Source organism: Lemur catta, chromosome 1, assembly GCF_020740605.2.
Source record: "Lemur catta isolate mLemCat1 chromosome 1, mLemCat1.pri, whole genome shotgun sequence".
Lineage (NCBI taxonomy): Eukaryota > Metazoa > Chordata > Mammalia > Primates > Lemuridae > Lemur > Lemur catta.
The window spans coordinates 33743719-33763593 of NC_059128.1; the positions used below are offsets into that span (position 1 = coordinate 33743719).

Below are 19875 nucleotides of genomic sequence, written 5' to 3' on the forward strand. Positions count from 1 at the left end.
TCTCAATTTTAAAAATAATTTTGCAAGTCAAACAAAACAAAACATTTGGCCCCGAGACCACAATTTTGTCACCTTCTGCCAGTATCAAGAGTTGACACAAGGCAGGTTGGCTCTGAGTATGAGGATCTTTAAGATGTAACCAACTAAAAGAAACTCCTATGATCGATTAAGGAAGGTGGTTATGGCTGGGTTGTTCATGGGTTTTTTGGGGTTTTTTTTTTGTTTGTTTTTTTCCTTTTTAACCTTAAGCTTTAAGTTGAAACATTCTCAGATGTTTGGGGGGGGAAACATCCTCTTAAAATGGGTCCTTATGCTTGCCTTCTGGGGAGGCGGTCCAGAGCGGGTGGGCCATAGGCATTTATGCATATGTTATATGCGGACTGCACCCATCTCTCCCCCTCAGCCTTTGCCTCTTGGGTTGTTGTGCTTCTTTCCCCTTACTTTGCTACATTTCTATAGTTAAGTTGGTTTTACTTGAATGATTCATGTTTAGGGGAAAAAAAAAATGAAAATCTCCCTTAAAATTTGTTTCAACTCCTCCTGCAAATAAAAAAATAAATGAAAAAAAAAAAAAAGATGTGCCCAACTATATGCCAACAGGAGAGAATTGTTGCCAGTGGGCCTGCCAGAGAAGTCCAAACTATTTGAGTATTACCTAAGCACAGAGCAGGGCCATAGTAAACAGCTCCAAGGCCCTTGCAGGTCTCTGGAACACCAAGAGAAATGGGGAAAGAACTGGGAAAATGAGAGGTGTCCACTTGGAGGGAAGGACATGTTAAAAGCTCATAATGAGAAAAGCCTCACAGAAAAAAAAAAAAGAAAGAAAGAAAAAGAAAAAAGAGAAAAGCCTCACAAAGACCTGGCCTTTCTGCTTTCCAAAAAGACTAAAAGAAACCTTAGGTAGAAGGGGCTTAGGACTAAAAGGCAGCGTCTATTAATAACTGAGTGATCAGTGTTTGGGTACCCAAACCTAAAGGAAAGATCGTTTATAACGTTAAGTCATGCAATGCAGTGAAGATAAGTTCCTGACAGGCTCTGGCAAAACCTTTCACAGAAATACTCCGTTATCTCCTGAGACTGGTTAAGCACCAGACCCAAAGCTGTTACCTCTCCCGCCCAAGCTTGGGGCGAAGAACTTTTCATCATGGGGGAAAAAAATCTTAGCCAACAAAGTAAGAAGGTTTGACTTTCCTATATCTAACCAGTCAAAATCAGACTATAACCTCAAAAATGACTTTTTTTTCCCCTTTGGCACAGAGTCTCACTCCCTTGCCCAGGTAGAGTGCAGTGTCATCACCATAACTCACAGCAACCTCAAACTCCTGGACTCAAGCAATCCTCCTGCCTCAGCCTTCCAAGTAGCTGGGACTATAGGCCCATGCCACCACACCCAGCTAATTTTTTCTATTTTTGGCAGAGACGTGGTCTCCCTCTTGTGCTCAGGCTGGTCTTGAACTCCTGACCTCAAGTGATCCTCCCGCTTCAGCCTCCCAGAATGGTAGGAGTAGCACCCACCAAAAACAACTTTCTAAAAAGAACCAGTTTGGGTGCTTCTCAGACAAATTGATTGGTTGATTCATTTTCTAACAATGGAAGGTGCACAGGGAGAACCACAGCCAGGATGTGTCTTGGTGAGGGGTAAAAGTTTACAATTCCTTTTAGCAAGTGACAAGTTCTTGTTTAAGGAAGGAAAATGCACTGTTGAGCCTCTGCCACTAGTCTTGAACACTTGGGCAACTCACTTGGCTTCTAGAAAAAGTTTCATAAATTGCAAAATGGAGGGAAGGGGTGGCAGAGTGGCTAAGGAATCCTGCCTGTGGCCCAATTAGCCATCCACTCCTTCAAGGTCAAGCATTTTTCTTTTTTTTGAGAGTCTTGCTCTGTTGCCCAGGCTAGAGTGTCGTGGTGTCAACCTACCTCACAGCAACCTCAAATTCCTGGGCTTAATCAATCCTATTGCCTCAGCCTTCCAAGTACCTGGGATTACAGGCATGTGCCACCATGCCTGGCTAATTATATTTTTTCTATATATTTTTAATTGTCCAGCTAATTTCTTTCTTTCTTCTTTTTTTTTTTTTCAGTAGAGACAGGGTCTTGCTCTTGCTCAGGCTGGTCTTGAACTCCTGACCTCGAGCAATCCTCCCGCCTCAGCCTCCTAGAGTGCTAGGATTACAGGTGTGAGCGACTGTGCCTGGCCATAAGGTCAAGGATTTACAGGTCCCAAGTGCAACTTTGGGGAAATTAATAAGGACAGCAAACTGCACAGTACAGGGGTAACAGGGTCCCTCTGCACTGTGGATCCAATATCTGAAGATACAGCTGTAACCACAGTAGCATATAGATTTGTTCTAAGAGCCTTACACACTCTTTTTGGCAACCTCAGGAAATAAGACAATTATCATCATCCTCACTGCACAGCGAGGAAAGTGAGCCTGGCTGACTTTCCCAAGGCCATACAAGCAGTCTTTACCACTTAACCTTGTCAATTGGAAGAGAAGGGAGCCATTTCCCTTTTCTCCAGGGACCCTCCTCCATGCTAGGCCAGCCTGACACCCTTTCTTCCAGAAGACTCTTCATGCAAGTGGCAGGTATAATAGGGGACCACACACCCCTGCTCAAACCCCACTGTCCAAATCCCAAACTGCCTAATCCCAACCAACAAGGTACTGTACTTACTCATAGGCCTCCTCCCCCATCAGGATTTTTGCTGGTGCCATGACGACAGTTGTTGGCTGCCAGATCTGGACCCTGCCACACTCTAGCTACAATACACCCAACAGCCGGCCTGGGTGGCTTCTTTAAGACCTAGCAGAAGGTCCCACCTCTCAGGAACTCCCACCTGCTTTCCTGCAGTATAAGCCAGTCAGAATATTGAAGGTTCAGATATTCAACTTCTGACCAATCAGCACCTTGGAGCTCACTATAGGCAAACATTTTTAAGCACAAAAAGACCTGCAGGTATTTCATCTACAGAACAAAGTACAAGGCTCACCAACCTTAATTCAGTAAACAAGACCTGGCCTCAACTATGGTGAGTAAATCATTTTTACAGAAATACTTCTAGCCCAGTAGCTAAATATATAGGTTTTCTCTTTAATTTTGATCTCTAGGATAAATTCTAATGTTAAGGCTCAAAATTAGGCCGGGCGTGGTGGCTCACGCATGTAATCCTAGCACTCTGGGAGGCCGAGGCAGGTGGATGGTTTGAGCTCAGGAGTTTGAGACCAGCCTGAACGAGAGCGAGACCCTGTCTCTACTAAAAATAGAAAGAAATTATACAGACAACTAAAAATACATATAGAAAAAATTAGCTGGGCATGGTGGCGCATGCCTGTAGTCCCAGCTACTCGGGAGGCTGAGGCAGGAGGATCGCTTGAGCCCAGGAGTTGAGGTTGCTGTGAGCTAGGCTGACGCCACGGCACTCTAAGCCTGGGCAACAGAGTGAGACTCTGTCACAAATAAAAAAAAAAAAAAAGTTAAAAAAAAGGCTCAAGAGTATAAGCCAGCTCCCAAAGATACAGCCTGGATAAACATAAAAATCACTTGTTTATTCAACAAATACTTTCTAAGTACCTACTTATTAAACTTACTATGTGCCAGAGACTGCTCTAAATGCTTTACAAGTAATAACTCATTTAATACTAACAAACTGGTTGGTTGTGGTGGCTCATGCCTGTAATCCTAGCACTCTGGGAGGCTGAGGCGGGAGGACTGCTTGAGTTCAGGAGTTCAAGACCAGCCTGAGCAAGAGTGAGACCCCATCCTTATTATTTTTTTTTTTTTTTGAGACAGAGTCTCACTCTGTTGCCTAGGCTACAGTGCTGTGGCGTCAGCCTAGCTCACAGCAACCTCAAACCGCTGGGCTCAAGCAATCCTTCTGCCTTAGCCTCCCCAGTAGCTGGAACTACAGGCATATGTCACCATGCCAGGCTAATTTTTTCTATATATATAATTTTTTTAGTTATCCAGATAATTTCTTTCTATTTTTTTAGTAGAGACGGGGTCTCGCTCTTGCTCAGGCTGGTCTGGAACTCCTGAGCTCAAGCGATCCTCCTGCCTCAGCCTCCCAGAGTGCTAGGATTACAGGCGTGAGCCACCGCGCCCAGCCAGAAAAACTATGCTTTCTTATCTACAAACCAAAGCAAGGTGGTTCTTCCAACATTGGTAAAGCATAACCCTTTCCCCTTTGTGTAATCTTTTAAAGGACATCACCCTTATGCCTAGGGCAGGCTTTCACTACTCAGGCTTTTCTACTCAGTAGCCTCTACTCAAGGTCAGCTTCCCACAGGGCCAAAGCTATTGACCCTCAAGGCAGGCATTTACTAACTGGTGAGATCAAAGGTCCAAGGCCCAGGTTGAGGCCAGGCGCGGTGGGTCACGCCTGTAATTCTAGCACTCTGGTAGGCCGGGGTGGGTGGATCGTTGAGCTCAGGAGTTTGAGATAAGCTTGAGCAAGAGCAGGACCCCGTCTCTACTAAAAAATATGTAGAAAAAATTAGCCAGGCATGGTGGCGCATGTCTGTAGTCCCAGCTACTCGGGAGGCTGAGGCAGTAGGATTGCTTGAAGCCAGGAGTTTGAGGTTGCTGTGAGCTAGGCTGACGCCACAGCACTCTAGCTTGGACAACAGAGTGAGACTCTGTCTCAAAAAAAAAAAAAAAAAAGATCAAGGCCCAGGTTGAATTTGGGGTCTGGAGCCCTCATCCTCCAAACAATGGGAGTGACTTTTACAAAGAATATGACCTTAACTCCCATATTTAAAGTTGGAACCTTCATGCCACAGAAATTCTTGTCCCTGTTCCCTGCTTTGGTTTTTCTCTTTCGTACTTCTCACCACCTCACATTCTCGTTTCACCTGTTGTATCATCTGTCTCTACCTGTCAGGATGCAAACTCCACCAAGGTAGGAGTTTGGGCTGTTTTGTTCACAGTTAGAGTCTCAGGGCTTTGAAGATTGCCTGGCATAGAAGAGGCACACAGGTATTAGTTGAATAAGTGAATAAATATCTAAAAAGGATACATACTTGTCTCTAATCCTCAGACCTCTCCCCAAGGTGTCAAATTCAGGCTGCAACAATAGAACTCCCTATGACGAAGAAATGGGATATCACTTCCAAAGGGAGATGATTTGGCAACTGGATCCATCAGGTAAATATTGGGATTTCTCACAAGGTAGAGCAGGCAGAGAAAGAATCTAGAATGCTGAACTTTGTCAATGTCTTGGCTCCCAGAAAAGTATAAAGGGAGAATAATAATAAGAAGAGATAAAAGGATGGCATTTTCAGAAGACTTGGAAACATGGTAGTGAGAGGAAGAACACTGTAAAGAAAAATGTAAGTTTAAAAAAATTCCTTTTAGCAAGTAGTATCTCTTAGAGTGAAAAACACCAAGTACTGGGTGAAGACCTTGGTTCTACTTGAGCCTCTGCCATTAACCAGCCTAGTAACCCTTGGACAAATCACATCAGTTCTCTGGCCTCAACTATTTCCTCATCTGCAGGATGGGATGTGAGGAGTGGACTGGATTTTAGAGAAATTCTGACTGGAACTCATGACCTGCCCTACCTTTCCTCCCTCCAGTGAAGAAATTTACAATTCATTTTTTTCTTTTTATTATTTTAAAATTGATTTTAAAAATACTTTTTTCTCTTTTTTTCTCAGTGGTATCTAGGCTGAAAAAATTTACAATTCAAACACTATATTTTGGAAATGTGATTAATCAAGAGAAAGAAACTGTCTGGGGCACTTGAAGTCTTGCAAATTTGTCCCTAGAGAGACCCAAAAGTTCATGCTCACTTCGGCGGCACATATACTAAAATTGGAACGATACAGAGATTAGCAAAATAAATAAATAAATAAATAAGAAGAAAAAAAAGAGAGGAGAGACCCAACACTTGGTGGCAACCAAGGTAGCTGATCTGCACACCTTGCTTTTCCCCAGGTTCCAGGATCCCTGGCTACAATGAAGAACCTGGAAATTTGCTTACCTTCTCTCTCAAGAGTGTCCTTGGCCTAGCAAAAGAAGAAAGGTAAGAACACCCTGTCCAGTACCTCCACCTGCAGCCCAACCTGCTAAAGCTGTAAGAACCACATACTTGATCACGATTCCTCCAGGACCATTAGCCCAAGGGTCAGCTTGCCTGCTGCAGCCTCAGCACACAGGAGCTGGTAGGACTGTGCTACCCCATGAGCCAGGTAGGCCCTCTCCCCTCCCAGGGAGATGTATACCTTGGAGATGTATATCTTGGAGTCAAGCTCTCCAGGAAGGTCAAGTCCAAGATGCAGCTATCTCTGAAAGAGCCCCCTTATGAGCACATTAAAGAAAAATATTCTGTAGGCACCAAGGAGCCTTAGTCTTTTTTTTAAAATTTTATTTGAGACAGTCTCACTCTGTTGCCCAGGCTAGAGTGCCTTGGTGTCAGCCTAGCTCACAGCAACCTCAAACTCCTGGGCTCAGCGATCCTCCTCCCTCAGCCTCCCGAGTAGCTGGGATTAGAGGCAAATGCACCATCACACCCAGCTAATTTCTTTCTATTTTTAGTAGAGACAGGGTCTCACTCTTGCTCAGGCTGGTTTGGAACTACTGAGGTCAATTGATCCTCCCACCTCGGTCTCCCAGAGTGCTAGGATTACAGGTGTGAGCCACTGTGCCCAGCCAGAACTAGCCTTTCAAAATAACTTGCTCCACCACTGATTACAATCAACAATGCTGCTCCTGTGGTTTAGGCACAAGTGATCAACGTTCCTTCCTGATAAGGGACCACTGACCATGGAGTGGTTCTGACCCATCTACAGTGGATGCTCAGGGATGGTTTTTGTTTCCTCTGCTTCACCTTTTGATGTGAAGAGCCAAAACCTCCACCCTTGGATCATGCTAACACGGCCATTTTTTGTACATGTGACCTATGTAGGGTGAGGAAGCTCAATTGTGAATGTGCATGTTTCTCCTTTTGTAAATACTCATGACACTTCCTATAGCTCATTAAATATGAATATTTGGCCATTCTGTTCAGCGTAAATTATCATTATTAATGTCATTATTAATTTCACTAACATTATCATTAATAATGTCCCCCCAGTTCCCCTCTCTAAGTGCATGCTTTCAGCTTCTGCCTGAGGCTACGCTTCCTAGCTAGTCAGAATGGCCACCCTGCAGGCTGCAACTCTTTATGAGAAATAAAGCTCTCCTTTCCAAATTTATGAACCTCAACATTCTTCGGTTGACAGGAGAAACTGGCTGTTCAACAACAGGACAATGTTAGCTATGTTAACTCTGAGCAGGCTGGAGAAAGAGATCTTTCCAGTACCTGGAATAATCTTTTCCAGAAAATGCTTTCAATACTTGTAGATAAATCTTTTTTTTTTTTTTTTTGAGACAGAGTCTCGCTCTGTTGCCCAGGCTAGAGTGTTGTGGCGTCAGCCTAGCTCACAGCAACCTCAAACTCCTGGGCTCAAGCGATCCTCCTGTCTCAGCCTCCCGAGTAGCTGGGACTACAGGCATGTGCCACCATGCCCAGCTAATTTTTTCTAAATATTTTTAGTTTTCCAGCTAATTTCTTTCTGTTTTTCTTTTAGTAGAGACAGGATCTCGCTCTTGCTCAGGCTGGTCTTGAATCCCTGAGCTTAAACAATCCGCCCGCCTCGGCCTCCCAGAGTGCTAGGATCATAAGCATGAGCCACTTGCGCCAGGCCTTGTAGCTAAATCTTAACACACTAACCACCCTCCTCCCCTTTTTCAAGGCTAGTCAGATGAAGCAGTGGGAGTGGATAAGGAACAAAGGAATCTGTAATTGGTTGTGGTCAATTAGTTGTAATTAAGACACCCCATCCTTTAATGATAAAAATTGGATTTAGATTTAATAAGCAGTCTCAACCTTCAAGATGCATTATAGGCCAGGTGTGGTGGCTCACACCTGTAATCCTAGCACTCTAGGAGGCCAAGGCGGGAGGATCACTTGAGGTCAGGAGTTGGAGACTAGCCTGAGCAAGAGCGAAACCCCGTCTCTACTAAAAATAGAAAAAATTAGCCTGGAGTGGTGGTGCACACCTGTAATCCCAGCTACTCAGGAGGCTGAGGCAGGAGAATGGCTTGAGCCCAGGACTTTGAGGTTGCTGTGAGCTAGGCTGATGCCAGAGCACTCTAGTCCAGGTAACAGATCAAGACTCCGTCTCAAAAAAAAAAAAAAAAATTGAGTCCAGTGGCTTATTATTAACAATTCCAATTAAATCAATATAGTATGGGCAGCAAGCATTGGTATTTTTCAAAAGCTCCCTATGGGTGTAAATTGGTAAAACAACCTTTGAAAGATTGGCAACATCTATCAAAATTGATCACATGCGTGTCTTATTTTTAGGTATATATCCAACAGAAATGTGTATATTATATATATGATCCACCAAAACACCTGTAAGAGACTACTCATAGCAGCACTATTCACAATTGCTCAAAACTGGAAACCCAAATGTCCATAGATAAGTAAATAGTGGCATACAGTAGAATAAAACAGCAATGAAAATAAATGAACTATAACTACATGCAACACGGATTAATCTCAGAAACACAATGTTGATTAGAAGAAGCCAGACACAGACTTATACTCTATGATGCCATGTATATGAAGTCCAAAACAGACAAAACTATTCTCTAGTCTGTGTTAAAAGTCAGAATAGCGATTACCTTTGTGGGGGGTAGTGACTAGATGGGGGTGAAAAGGGGGATTCTGGGGTGCCATTAATCCCATTTCTTTCTTTCTTTCTTTTTTTTGAGACAGGGTCTTGCTCTGTTGCCTAGGGCCAGAGTACAGAGGCATCATCATAGCTCACGGCAACCTCAAAATCCTGACCTTAAGTGATCCTCCCGACTCGGCATCCCAGAGTGCTAGGATTACAGGCACGAGCCACCACAGCCCACCAAATGCCATTTCTTGATCTGGGTGCTGGATACACAGGTATGTTCAGTTGTGAAAAGTACCTTGAGATGTATAGTTACCATAGGTGCACTTTTTTGTATGAATTCATATTTACATAAAAAAAATAACAAAAATTCCTTAAGTGATTTTAAGGTGCAACTGATGTTGAATACCATTGAAACAGATCTCAAGGCAGCTATCTCAGTCAAAAAGATAAGGAATCATTCCTGTATACATTAGCTAATCACTAATCATTAATACAGCTAACATGTATTGAACATTTATTATGTGCCAGGAACAATTCTAAATGCTCCCCTGTTAGGAACTCATTTAATTCTCCAAACAACCTAAAGGCCTAGACATTATCTTTATTTTGCATTTCAGGAAACTTTGGCACAGAGAGGTTAATTAATTTGCTTAAAGCTACACAAGTAGTAAGATGTGAAAGAGGGTTTTTAGATGTTTTGGATATAGACAAACAATATAATGCATATATCTGCCCTTATAAATATAGTTAACTTGGTCTCCACTCAACCAAAACATATTCAGTGAGTACCTATCTCAGTAGCCTGTCAAGAAGCAAACCTAAATTCTCTTCATAATCGGTCTTTCTAAAAGAAAGACTTTATCAAGAGAAACTCACTGGTAAAGGGAGTAGGTTTGCGTATAAGCAAATAAAAAAGGAATGTCACAAACAAACAATGCAGTTTAGTAAGCCACATGTTGAAAAGCACTCAGATACAAGTATTGTGATTTCTAATCCAAAAATCTGGGGTTTCTCCTGAGCAATGTGAAAAATTCACCACCATCTAATTTATATCTAGTCATCTTTGAACACCATCTCCACATTCCAGGAAACAATCATTTTGCCCCAGGGTAGGTTTCACTACCAATAACTTTCTAATTTACTCAAAAACCTCCATTCATAGTTAGAAGTTACAAGACAATTACTGTTGCCAGCCAAAGCATTACTAAATAACTGGTGATGTCAAATGTCCCAAGACCATCCTCAGTAAGTGACACAGAATATACCTTTCCCTCTTCCTTCTCTACCCTTATTTTTCCCCATTAGTCACCTTCTAAAAAGCGGCTGGTGTTACTTTCTGGGAATGAATTTGGCAACCACACCCACTAATTAAGCAGACAGATGTCCCTTAAGGGTAGAACAGGCAGAGGTCAAGTGGAATGCAGAATATTGTCAGGACTCAGGAGCCAAACTAGAAAGTAACTCTAGGGCCAGGACAGAGAGATGGCTGTTACAGAAAAGCACACGATGGAAGAGAATAGAAAAGTTTATTAGATTTCACTTAGCATAAAAGATTCTAGTGTATTGGGAAAAGCGAAATGGGCTGGAAGGAGATCCTCTGTCACTAATCAGCACTGTAATCTTGTCAAGCCTTGTCACCTCACTAATCTCCGTCTACTCACCCCCAAATTATACGTGAGGGGAGTAGACTGGATTTCTAACTGTGGTGCTCCACACAGCCCCAACTATCCTTTCTCCCGGCAGAAAGTCACCAGCAGCTGAGCCTTCGGAAGCATAGTCATCATGGGACTTGTCCCTGAAGCACAGGAGCCAGCGACCAGAGCCACCAGGCAGTCCATCTGCAAACGCAGATTGTGCCTGAGGTCTCTTTCTTCAGCTGCAGGTCCTCAGGTATTATGGGCTCAGGACATTGTCCTCCCTTCCCGCCCAGCAGGCCTAGTTCTTCCGCTACAAGTGTCCCTCCCGCAAAAAATGGGTCCGAGGACCTGCACACACTGATCAGAGTCCTAGCCTGCAGCGCAGAACGCCTTAACAACAATGTCAGGTGCTTACGCGGAGACCACCTTCCCGTTCAGGACTGCCGCCGGCGCCATGGCCTTTATTAGTTCGCTGCCCACGATGGACACCACCAAAATCGAGGTTGCACTCCCTCCGCAGCCGCGCGGGACAACCCAACCCACGTGTTCAGGGACTACTGAGCGAGATTATAGTACTGCGCCTGCGCAACCCCTGCACTGGGAGGTACGAGCGCGGCCAATAAACGCGATACCCTTAATTAGCGAAAAGCGGAGGGGTAGGGGGACTGCAGGACAGAAGATGAAGAAAATCGGTGATGACTGGCTGGCGGAATGATTGGCTGGTGGAAAGAACCGATCCAGAGCGCGCCTTTGTACGCGGCGGAACACCAGGCGGGAGAAGGGGCTGGATCTGATCCCAAACGCTGCCTCGATTCCAGCCAATCAGGGAGCGGAGTGGGGGTGGAGCCGGGGCGGGGCGGGGCGGGGCGGTCTCGCGGGAGGACAGCTTCGCGGGCGCGGGAAGCGCGTGTCTTGAATCCGCCCAGCCGCCCGGGGCGCTTTGCTGGAACTGGGGGCGCTGGGTTTCCCCGGAGAGTTTTGGGCGGGTCCCCGCGAGGAAGCGTGGCGGGGTGCTGAACCGGACTGTAGATGTTGAACCTGGAGAGTGTGGGGCGGCTTCCGACTTTTTCACACACCGGCGCCGCCAGGCTGGGGCAGGCCTTGGTTGCTGATTCGGAGAGTCTGGGATGGCGCCCGTAACTTTTAAAATCTTTTTAAAGCTTTTAAAATAACTTTTAAAAGCTTTTAAAATCTCCTCAGGTGACTCTGGTGTTCAGCCAAGGCTGAAGCGCAGCCCTCTGTCTTAGGGCTCGCTGAGCTGGAAGGGGTGTCCGAGCTGGCCCTCTTGGTGTCTGGGTCACGCCGGGGTTTGCCAGGGCCCGGGGAGGGTCGTCAGCTTGGCAAGTCTAGGTTTTGTCAGCTCCCCCTCGGGAGATCTGGGATTGGAGAACGGACATGGGCCTTCCAAAAACTAGATGTCAGTTGACCATCAAGGATGGACATTCATTCCCTCCCCAAAGGCGTCCTCGCTGGAAAAGAAATGTGGTTGGGCGATTGCTTGAGGCGCTTGACGGGACAAAGGCAGCTGGGATGTTGTTGGTGAGGACTGTCGTCGGGCGAGTTCCCGAGTCCGATGGATTTGCTTGCTCTGCTCGAGGAAGCGGGCAGTGTTCTTACAGCGCTGGGGTTACATTCATCCCTGTAGAGTTCTGAAGATGGTTGTTCAGGTGACTTAGCATATCTGGGTTTCTTTTATAAGCCGTGTGTAGCCTGTTTAAACTAATGGCAGAGCTCATCTATTGCACTGATTTTAAATTTTAGGGCTTTTAGTATTTTTTCCTTATTCCTAAATTCTAAGGACATTTTACAGCAGTCCTATATATGACATTAGAGAATCTCTTTTTTGTTTCATTACCAGTTTTTTAAGGTATAATGTGTATACCATAAATTCACCTATTTTAATTGTAGGATTCTATGATTTTTAGTATATTTACAGAGTTATGCCACCATCACTTTTTTTTTTCTGGTAATTAACTTCTACTTTACCATTCTTAAAGTTTGCACAAGTGGACACGTTAAGGCACAAACCTAATAAATAATATAATTATATAATAGTATATTGGGGCCGGGCGCGGTGGCTCACACCTGTAATCCTAGCACTCTGGGAGGCCGAGGCTGGTGGATCGCTCGAGGTCAGGAGTTCGAGACCAGCCTGAGCAAGAGTGAGACCCCCATTTCTACTAAAAATAGAAAGAAATTATCTGGCCAACTAAAATATATATAGAAAAAATTAGCCAGGCATGGTGGCGCATGCCTGTAGTCCCAGCTACTCGGGAGGCTGAGGCAGAAGGATCGCTTGAGCCCAGGAGTTTGAGGTTGCTATGAGCTAGGCTGACGCCACGGCACTCACTCTAGCCGGGCAACAGAGCAAGACTCTGTCTCAAAAAAACAAACAAACAAAAAAAAGAGTATATTGGTATTATAAGGACCTTAGAAGACATACTCTCACATTGTGTAGTACCTGAACAAGGGAAGTTAAAAGGAAAATTGAAGCAAATGTTTCCGGTAAATTGCAGGTAGTGAATCTTTTGTGTGTTATAATACCAAATAAATATTGACTGTTTCAGCTTTCTTATTTGTTGAGGAAGATGGCATAAACCCCATTTTACAGGTGGAGAAATAGACTTTGAAGGATAATTTGCCCAAAGATGCATAGCTGTGATTGGGATCGGCCCCAAACCTAATGCTTCATCTCTAAATCTATTGCCTTCGCCTTCTCAACAGGCTGGTTCAGCTATAATATCTATGGGTGAGTTGTACAATTCATTCACTGATCGAGCAAGTAATTACTGAGTGGCCACTGTGTGCCAGCAACACTGCTGTATGTGCTAGAGATACCCTAGTGAACCAGCAAAATTTCTTCCCTCAGCTCACACTCTGTTGGGGGAGATGATGATCAAGTAAAGAAATATATGCTCTAATTTTAGAGATTGAGACATGCTATATTTTAAAAATAGGCAAGCTAAGAGGATAGAGAGTGATGGTGGGAGGCAGGGAAATGCTGTTTCAAAAATGTAGTAAGAGGTTTCTAGGCATCTCACTTGAGCAAAACCTGAATAAAGAGAGAAGGTTAGAGTGTAAGAAAAAGAAAGCAAGGATTTGATTTCAGCAGCTGGAAAGATGGAATTGCCATTTACTGAGTTGAAATAAGGCAACACTGTGGAAGGACCAGATTTTGGGGTTATGATTATGAATTCAGTTTTAGATGTTTACAGATGTCTCTTAGACATCCAAGTGGAAAGCTGGTATTTAAATCCATTGGTTGAGATCCTGCCAAGGGTATGAGTGTAGGTGGAAAGAGGACCAAGGACTGACACCTAGAACCCTTCAATATTTAGCATACAGGCAGACAAGAGGAACCAGGAGGGAAGATTAAAAAGGATATTACAGTGTGTTGTAAAGAAAACCCCAAGAGTAGACTGTCTTAGAAGACAAGTGAAGAACGTGTTTCGTGGAAAAAGGGGTAATTCTGTTAGATGGCCGGACGCAGTGGCTCACGCCTATAACCCTAACACTCTGGGAGGCCGAGGCCGGAGGATCGCTCAAGGTCAGGAGTTGGAGACCAGCCTGAGCAACAGCGAGACCTCATCTTTACTAAAAAATAGAAAGAAATTAACCAGACAACTAAAAATATATAGAAAAAATTAGCTGGGCATGGTGGCGCATGCCTGTAGTCCCAGCTACTTGGGAGGCTGAGGCAGGAGGATTGCTTGAGCCCAAGAGTTTGAGGTTGCTGTGAGCTAGGCTGATGCCACGGCATTCTAGCCCCGGCAACAGAGTGAGACTCTGTCTCAAAAAAAAAAAAATTCTGTCAGATGTTACAAATTGGTCAGATAATAGAAAGATTGAGAATTGACCTTTCCCAGAGAACAGAACATTGAAATATTTTTATTTAAATGCTTATAATGGCAGTTGCTAAAAAAAAGTTATCTTTTTTGCAGAGGCTCCATTTTTACAACCTTTTTGAGGGATAATTTCATAATATTTATTAAAAATTCAAATATGTGCTTTCTTAGACCTTGTAATTCCACTTCTGGGAATTTATCTTGCAGTAATATTTACACATAAACAAGGATATGTATAAAAGTGTTCATCACAGCATTGATTTCAATAGTAAAAAAACAATAAAATCTCAGGGTGGATGAAGTTGTTAAAGGACCAGTGGATATATATGTATAGACATGTAAGACAGCTTTCACACATTGTTAAATGACAGTCAGATTATATAATAAAGTATATAATATGATTTAATTTATGTTAATATATATGAGAAAAAGACCTTTAACTATACTATGAAAAGTTGCTCACTCATTTACTTCCCCATAACTGTCACATTAACCTATTCACACACTTATTACTATCTAAAATTATTTTATTTCTTTTTATACTTGTTTACTATCCATCTTTTCCCACCAGAATGTAAGCTTTATAAGAGATTTCCTGTCTTGGTCAGGCATGGTGGCTCATACCTGCAATCCTAGCACTCTGGGAGGCTGAGGGAGGAAGATTGCTTGAGCTTAGGAGTTTGAGACCAGCCTGAGCAAGAGCAAGGCCCTATTTCTACCAAAAATAGAAAAAATAGTCCCAGCTACTCAGGAGGCTGAGGCAAGAGGATCCCTTGAGCCCAGGAGTTTGAGGTTTTTGGTAGGCTATGATGACACCACTGCACTCTATCTGGGGCAACAGAATGAGACTATGTCTCAAAAAAAAAAAAAAGATTTCCTGTCTTGGGGGTATAATTTTTAAAATCTTGTTTTAGAGGGAAAAGATACTATTTTTTATTCTCCTGGTTTAGTTATTACCTATTATTCTCATTCCTATGAATATAACTTCATTTCCCTCTGCTTCATTTTGATAAATGAAGACAGTGGACAGTCATTCTCATCCCTAAATTCACATTAGACTGACTTGTATAACTTTCAAAAACAATACTTATGTCTAGGCTCTACCCTTAACCAGTTAAGTCAGGGTTTAGTATTCTTTGAAGATTAGAGATATCTGAAGGATATTCACAGTGAGTCTACCAAGAATACATATTTGGGGCTGGGGGCTGTGTGGTGGCACACACCTGTAATCCTAGTACTCTGGGAGGATGAGGTGGGAGGATTGCTTGAGGTCAGGAGTTCGAGACCAGCCTGAGCAAGAGTGAGACCCCATCTCCACCAAAAATAGAAAAAATTAGCTGAATGTGGTGGCACACACCTATAGTCCCAGCTACTCAAGGGGCTGAGGCAGGAGGATCACTTGAGCCCAGGAGTTTGAGGTTGCAGTGAGCTATGATGACACCACTGCACTCTACCCAGGGTGACAGAGTGAGAGTCTGTCTCAAAAAAAAAAAAAAAAGACATATTTGGGACATATTTTCTCTGTTATAAAAGTATTCCCTAGAATTAGAATTCCAGGTTTTCACACAAAGGATCTTTTGCTTTAGGAGTAATAGATGGAGTCATCATTTCCCCTTCTCTCAAAGTACTTCTCCATTGATGAGATATATGTATGTATTGGAGTACAAAAATTTGACCTATTCTAAGAATTTCACAAAAGAAAGGCTCAAAATATGATCTTCATATTTGCTGGAGTGTTCAGTTTTGGTAGGATCACTTTCTTAAGATTACTTAAGTTTACTAATGCTTGATGAAAATCACTTTGTGTTTTTAGTTCATTAATTAGGGAAATAAAGAGCTACAGGTCTTAACTGTATCACTTTAGGAGGTTCCTTTTTATTCCTTGGACCTCTGTGATGCGTTCACCTAGCAACAGCCTCTTTAATGTGCAAACATTCTACTGGCAAATTGCACAGGGCAGCCACTCATATTGGACAATACTGGTCTCTTCTGGGAATTGACCCTGGATTTGGAATTTTCTCTTGTGCCTGATATGGTAAAAATGTATGCTTTTGACTTTCTACTAAATGCAGCATAGCATACTGTATCTCATGAGTGTGTAAAAAATAGAATAGTCACAGAATAATCATGTCATGGTGCTGTAATTTATTTTTACTTTAGACTCCTAATATAGTACTATCATCATCTATATAAAGTAACTTTGTACTAAGTTTTTTTTCTTTTTTTTTTCCTGTTCGGTTCTTTCATTGTTCAATCTATATTTTTTGTGCCTGGTATGGATCGATAAAGATAAAAGAGAAATAAAGCCTGCTTTTAGGTACCTTTAATGTAGTAAAGAAGGTGAAATTTTTATATAATATAATATTTAATAGGATAACAGTCAAAAGAAAAGTATAGATCATATAAGAGTTAGGAGGAGAGATTATGCTCACCTTTCAGGAATCAAGGAAAGCTCCCTGGAGGAGATGGTACTTGAACTGATACTGAAGGATTTATATGTTCATCCTTCAGGGGATATATTTTGGCCCACAGAGTAGCTTGTTTCTTAAAGACAATATGAAACTCATTAAGTAAAGTTGTTTTTAATAGAGTACAAGATTCATAAAATGGTAAGGAAATAAAAATGAGATTCTCAAGAGTTGTGTCTCCAGTATCATTCTCATTCTAAGACCGAGGAGTGGTTTATTCTCCCTTTTCATTCACCAAAACTTAAGTTATTTGGTTTTCTTCTTTGGTTCTTAGAAAAGGAACTGACACAGTAATGATTTTAGGTATCAAATAATGAAAATGAGGAAAAGACTAGTCTCAACAGAGATATTTGTACTTTAATAGTTGCCTTTAACACAATACATCTAGAATGATTTTTTTTTTTTTTTTTTTGAGACAGAGTCTCACTCTTTTACTCTGGCTAAAGTGCCATGGCGTCAGCCTAGCTAACAGCAACCTCAAACTCTCAAACTCCTGGGCTTCAGCAATCCTTCTGCCTCAGCCTCCCGAGTCGCTAGGACTACAGGCATGTGCCACCATGCCCGGCTAATTTTTTCTATATATTTTTAGTTGTCCAGATAATTTCTTTCTATTTTTTGTAGAGACAGGGTCTCGCTCTTGCTCAGGCTGGTCTCAAACTCCTGACCTTGAGCAATCCTCCCACCTTGGCCTCCCAGAGTGTTAGTATTACAGGCGTGAGCCACTGCCCTCGGCCTAGAATGAATTAATAGAGCAATTTCTTTCTTTTTTTTTGAGCTTCCCCACAGCAGCATAATAGACAAATTTCAAAACAGATTTCAGGGTTTGTAAGGAAAGACAGGCCTTTATGTTTTCTATTCCATATTCCTCAAATCATGTAATCCTGATTTTTTTCTCCTCTTATGAAAATTCCTCTCATTCTGGGACTGCTCGATTTTCTTTCTTTTTTTTTTTTTTTTTTGAGACAGAGTCTCACTCTGTTGCCCGGGCTAGAGTGAGTGCCGTGGCATCAGCCTGGCTCACAGCAACCTCAAACTCCTGGACTCAAGCGATCCTCCTGCCTCAGCCTCCCGGGTAGCTGGGACTACAGGCATGTGCCACCATGCCCGGCTAATTTTTTCTATATATTTTTAGCTGTCCAGATAATTTCTTTCTATTTTTAGTAGAGACGGGGTCTCGCTCAGGCTGGTCTCGAACTCCTGACCTCGAGCGATCCACCCGCCTCGGCCTCCCAGAGTGCTAGGATTACAGGCGTGAGCCACCGCGCCCGGCCTAGGACTGCCCGATTTTCTAGGAGTCACTACACAGCAAAAGAAACATATCCAGTTACATACAGCCCCTTCATCGCACAGTTTCTAAATGCTCCTTTTTTTTTTTCAGAATACATTCTCTGATCTTAAAAAAAGAAATCCCTATTCTATTGCTTGATGAAACATGGACATTACTTTGGAAGATTCTTTTCCAAATTCCTTTTCATTTTACTTTAGAAAGGAAAGATAATATATAGAATTGAACTAGGTTGAGAAAATGGATTTAAAGAAGTAGTGAAATTCTTGAGAAACTGAATTTATAAAAATTATAATGTGAAATTACATTTTATGTTCCTCTGTGGGCAGAGAGAACTATGAGCTATCACATGCTGCATTATTAACTCATGTTTGACTTTTTATCTTTTGGCTGAATCTTGACAGATATAGTTAGCATTTCTGATAGATCAAGAAATTGAAGGCTGGGTGAGGTGGCTCATCCCTGTAATCCTAGCACTCTGGGAGGCTGAGGCAGGAGTTCGAGACCAGCCTGAGCAAGAGCAAGACCCCATCTCTACTAAAAAATAAAAAAATAAAAATAAATTTAAAAAAATTGAAAATGAAGAAAATAAGTCAGGTATCTAAAGATAAGATTCACAAGTAGCATTTAAGTATTGTATTATTATAAGTATGTATATCTACATTTGACCAGTTACAGTCTAACCAATGTTTTCATGCTTTCTTAGAAACCAGATCTGCTTTATCTCCAAGCAACAGATTCAGCAGGCTCCTTCTTAGATCTAGCTAAGCACTCGGAATCTGAAGTCAAAACTTCCCAACGATATTGCTGTTGGTGCTAAGCGGATCTCAGCATCTCTTCCTGACTGCTATGAAAACTCCCTTTGGCAGCACCTTGGTTCACATCACTAGATATATTTCATGCTTCTTGTATATCCAGCATGTCAGGCCCTTTCCAGGTTTTAAACCACTCAGATCCAGGAAGGCTTGCTAATGGCCAAACCAATGGTCCCCATGAAGCTAAGCCACTAGAAGTCAGGCATCTATCAGCTCACAGATCTCTGAAAAATAGCCCAGTGGTGAGTTGCATTCTGGCATTTATTTTTTCCCCCGTTCTCAGAAGGTGGGGATCAAACAATCTCCTGTACAAACTGAGAGCTAGAAGAAAGGGAAAGTTCAGTTCTGTTTGCCCATTTGCCTATGTTAGCACCTTGTGTCTAGCTAGTGAATGATGCAAAAGATGAGATCCAATGTTCTCGCACCTCTTCTGATTCTTGGCTTGACTCTAAAACAGGGAACAGTGAAACAACTGAATCTAATGGAACCTCATGGATTTTATTTATTTTTGGCACTTTGGTGGTTCTGACATTTCACTGAGACCCACAATCCCAAAACAATATAAAAATGGGCTGTAAAGGACCTCTGAGTCAATTTAATCCAATCCTATCATTTTTTAGATTAGCAAACAACACTAGAGAGCCCACAGTATTTTAGTGGCAGAACTAAGTAGTCTGACTTCTGTTATCTTTCTAGTGTACCATCTTACCTTGGTGTATAGCCTTGTTTTATTAGGACTAGACCCTAATGAGAATCTTTCTGGAAATTAATATCCTCTTTGATCAGATGATATCCCTTGCATTGATATTTTTAAGACCACTAGAAAGATCCACCCAGTCTTTACTTTATGGCTCCTAGGAGATAAAGTCTGAGTTGGGTGTGAGGAGGAAGGATGGAGGATTAGAGGAATGTTTTATTTCCTCCCCCTGGGGGCTTTAAGTAAAAACAAGTCTAGTTTCTTTGCCAAGAAAGGAAATGTACTACTTTAAAAGTAAATGATACAATTTTAACGATCTTTAGTAGTTGAACTCCTTTCAAGTATATAAATGTTCATGAATCCCTCTAAGAATTTAAAAAATTATTTTGTCATTTTGCATGTAATATAAGAATACTATAAAAATATATATCAGTATATTATAAAATTATAAAATTT

General features: G+C 42.3%; 1 protein-coding gene and 2 long non-coding RNA genes across 3 annotated transcripts in view; 2 read left to right on the plus strand and 1 right to left on the minus strand.

Moving 5' to 3' along the window:
* The window catches only part of MTHFD1 (methylenetetrahydrofolate dehydrogenase, cyclohydrolase and formyltetrahydrofolate synthetase 1), a 57761-nt gene extending 46861 nt beyond the window's left edge, over positions 1–10900 (minus strand). The window contains exon 1 of the mRNA XM_045565818.1: positions 10725–10900. Coding sequence (XP_045421774.1) covers positions 10725–10765 — 41 coding nt within the window. The 5' untranslated portion in view covers positions 10766–10900. The remainder of the gene's footprint in view (positions 1–10724) is intronic.
* On the plus strand, positions 2996–5990 carry LOC123648144. Its single transcript, XR_006738508.1, has 3 exons — positions 2996–3031; positions 5052–5145; positions 5938–5990. It is a non-coding gene; the product is annotated as an uncharacterized LOC123648144 (long non-coding RNA).
* A 300-nt stretch (positions 10901–11200) lies between the features above and the next one.
* Positions 11201–19476, plus strand: LOC123648136. The gene is made up of 3 exons (XR_006738507.1): positions 11201–11976; positions 12921–13058; positions 18614–19476. It is a non-coding gene; the product is annotated as an uncharacterized LOC123648136 (long non-coding RNA).
* Positions 19477–19875: the final 399 nt, after the last annotated feature.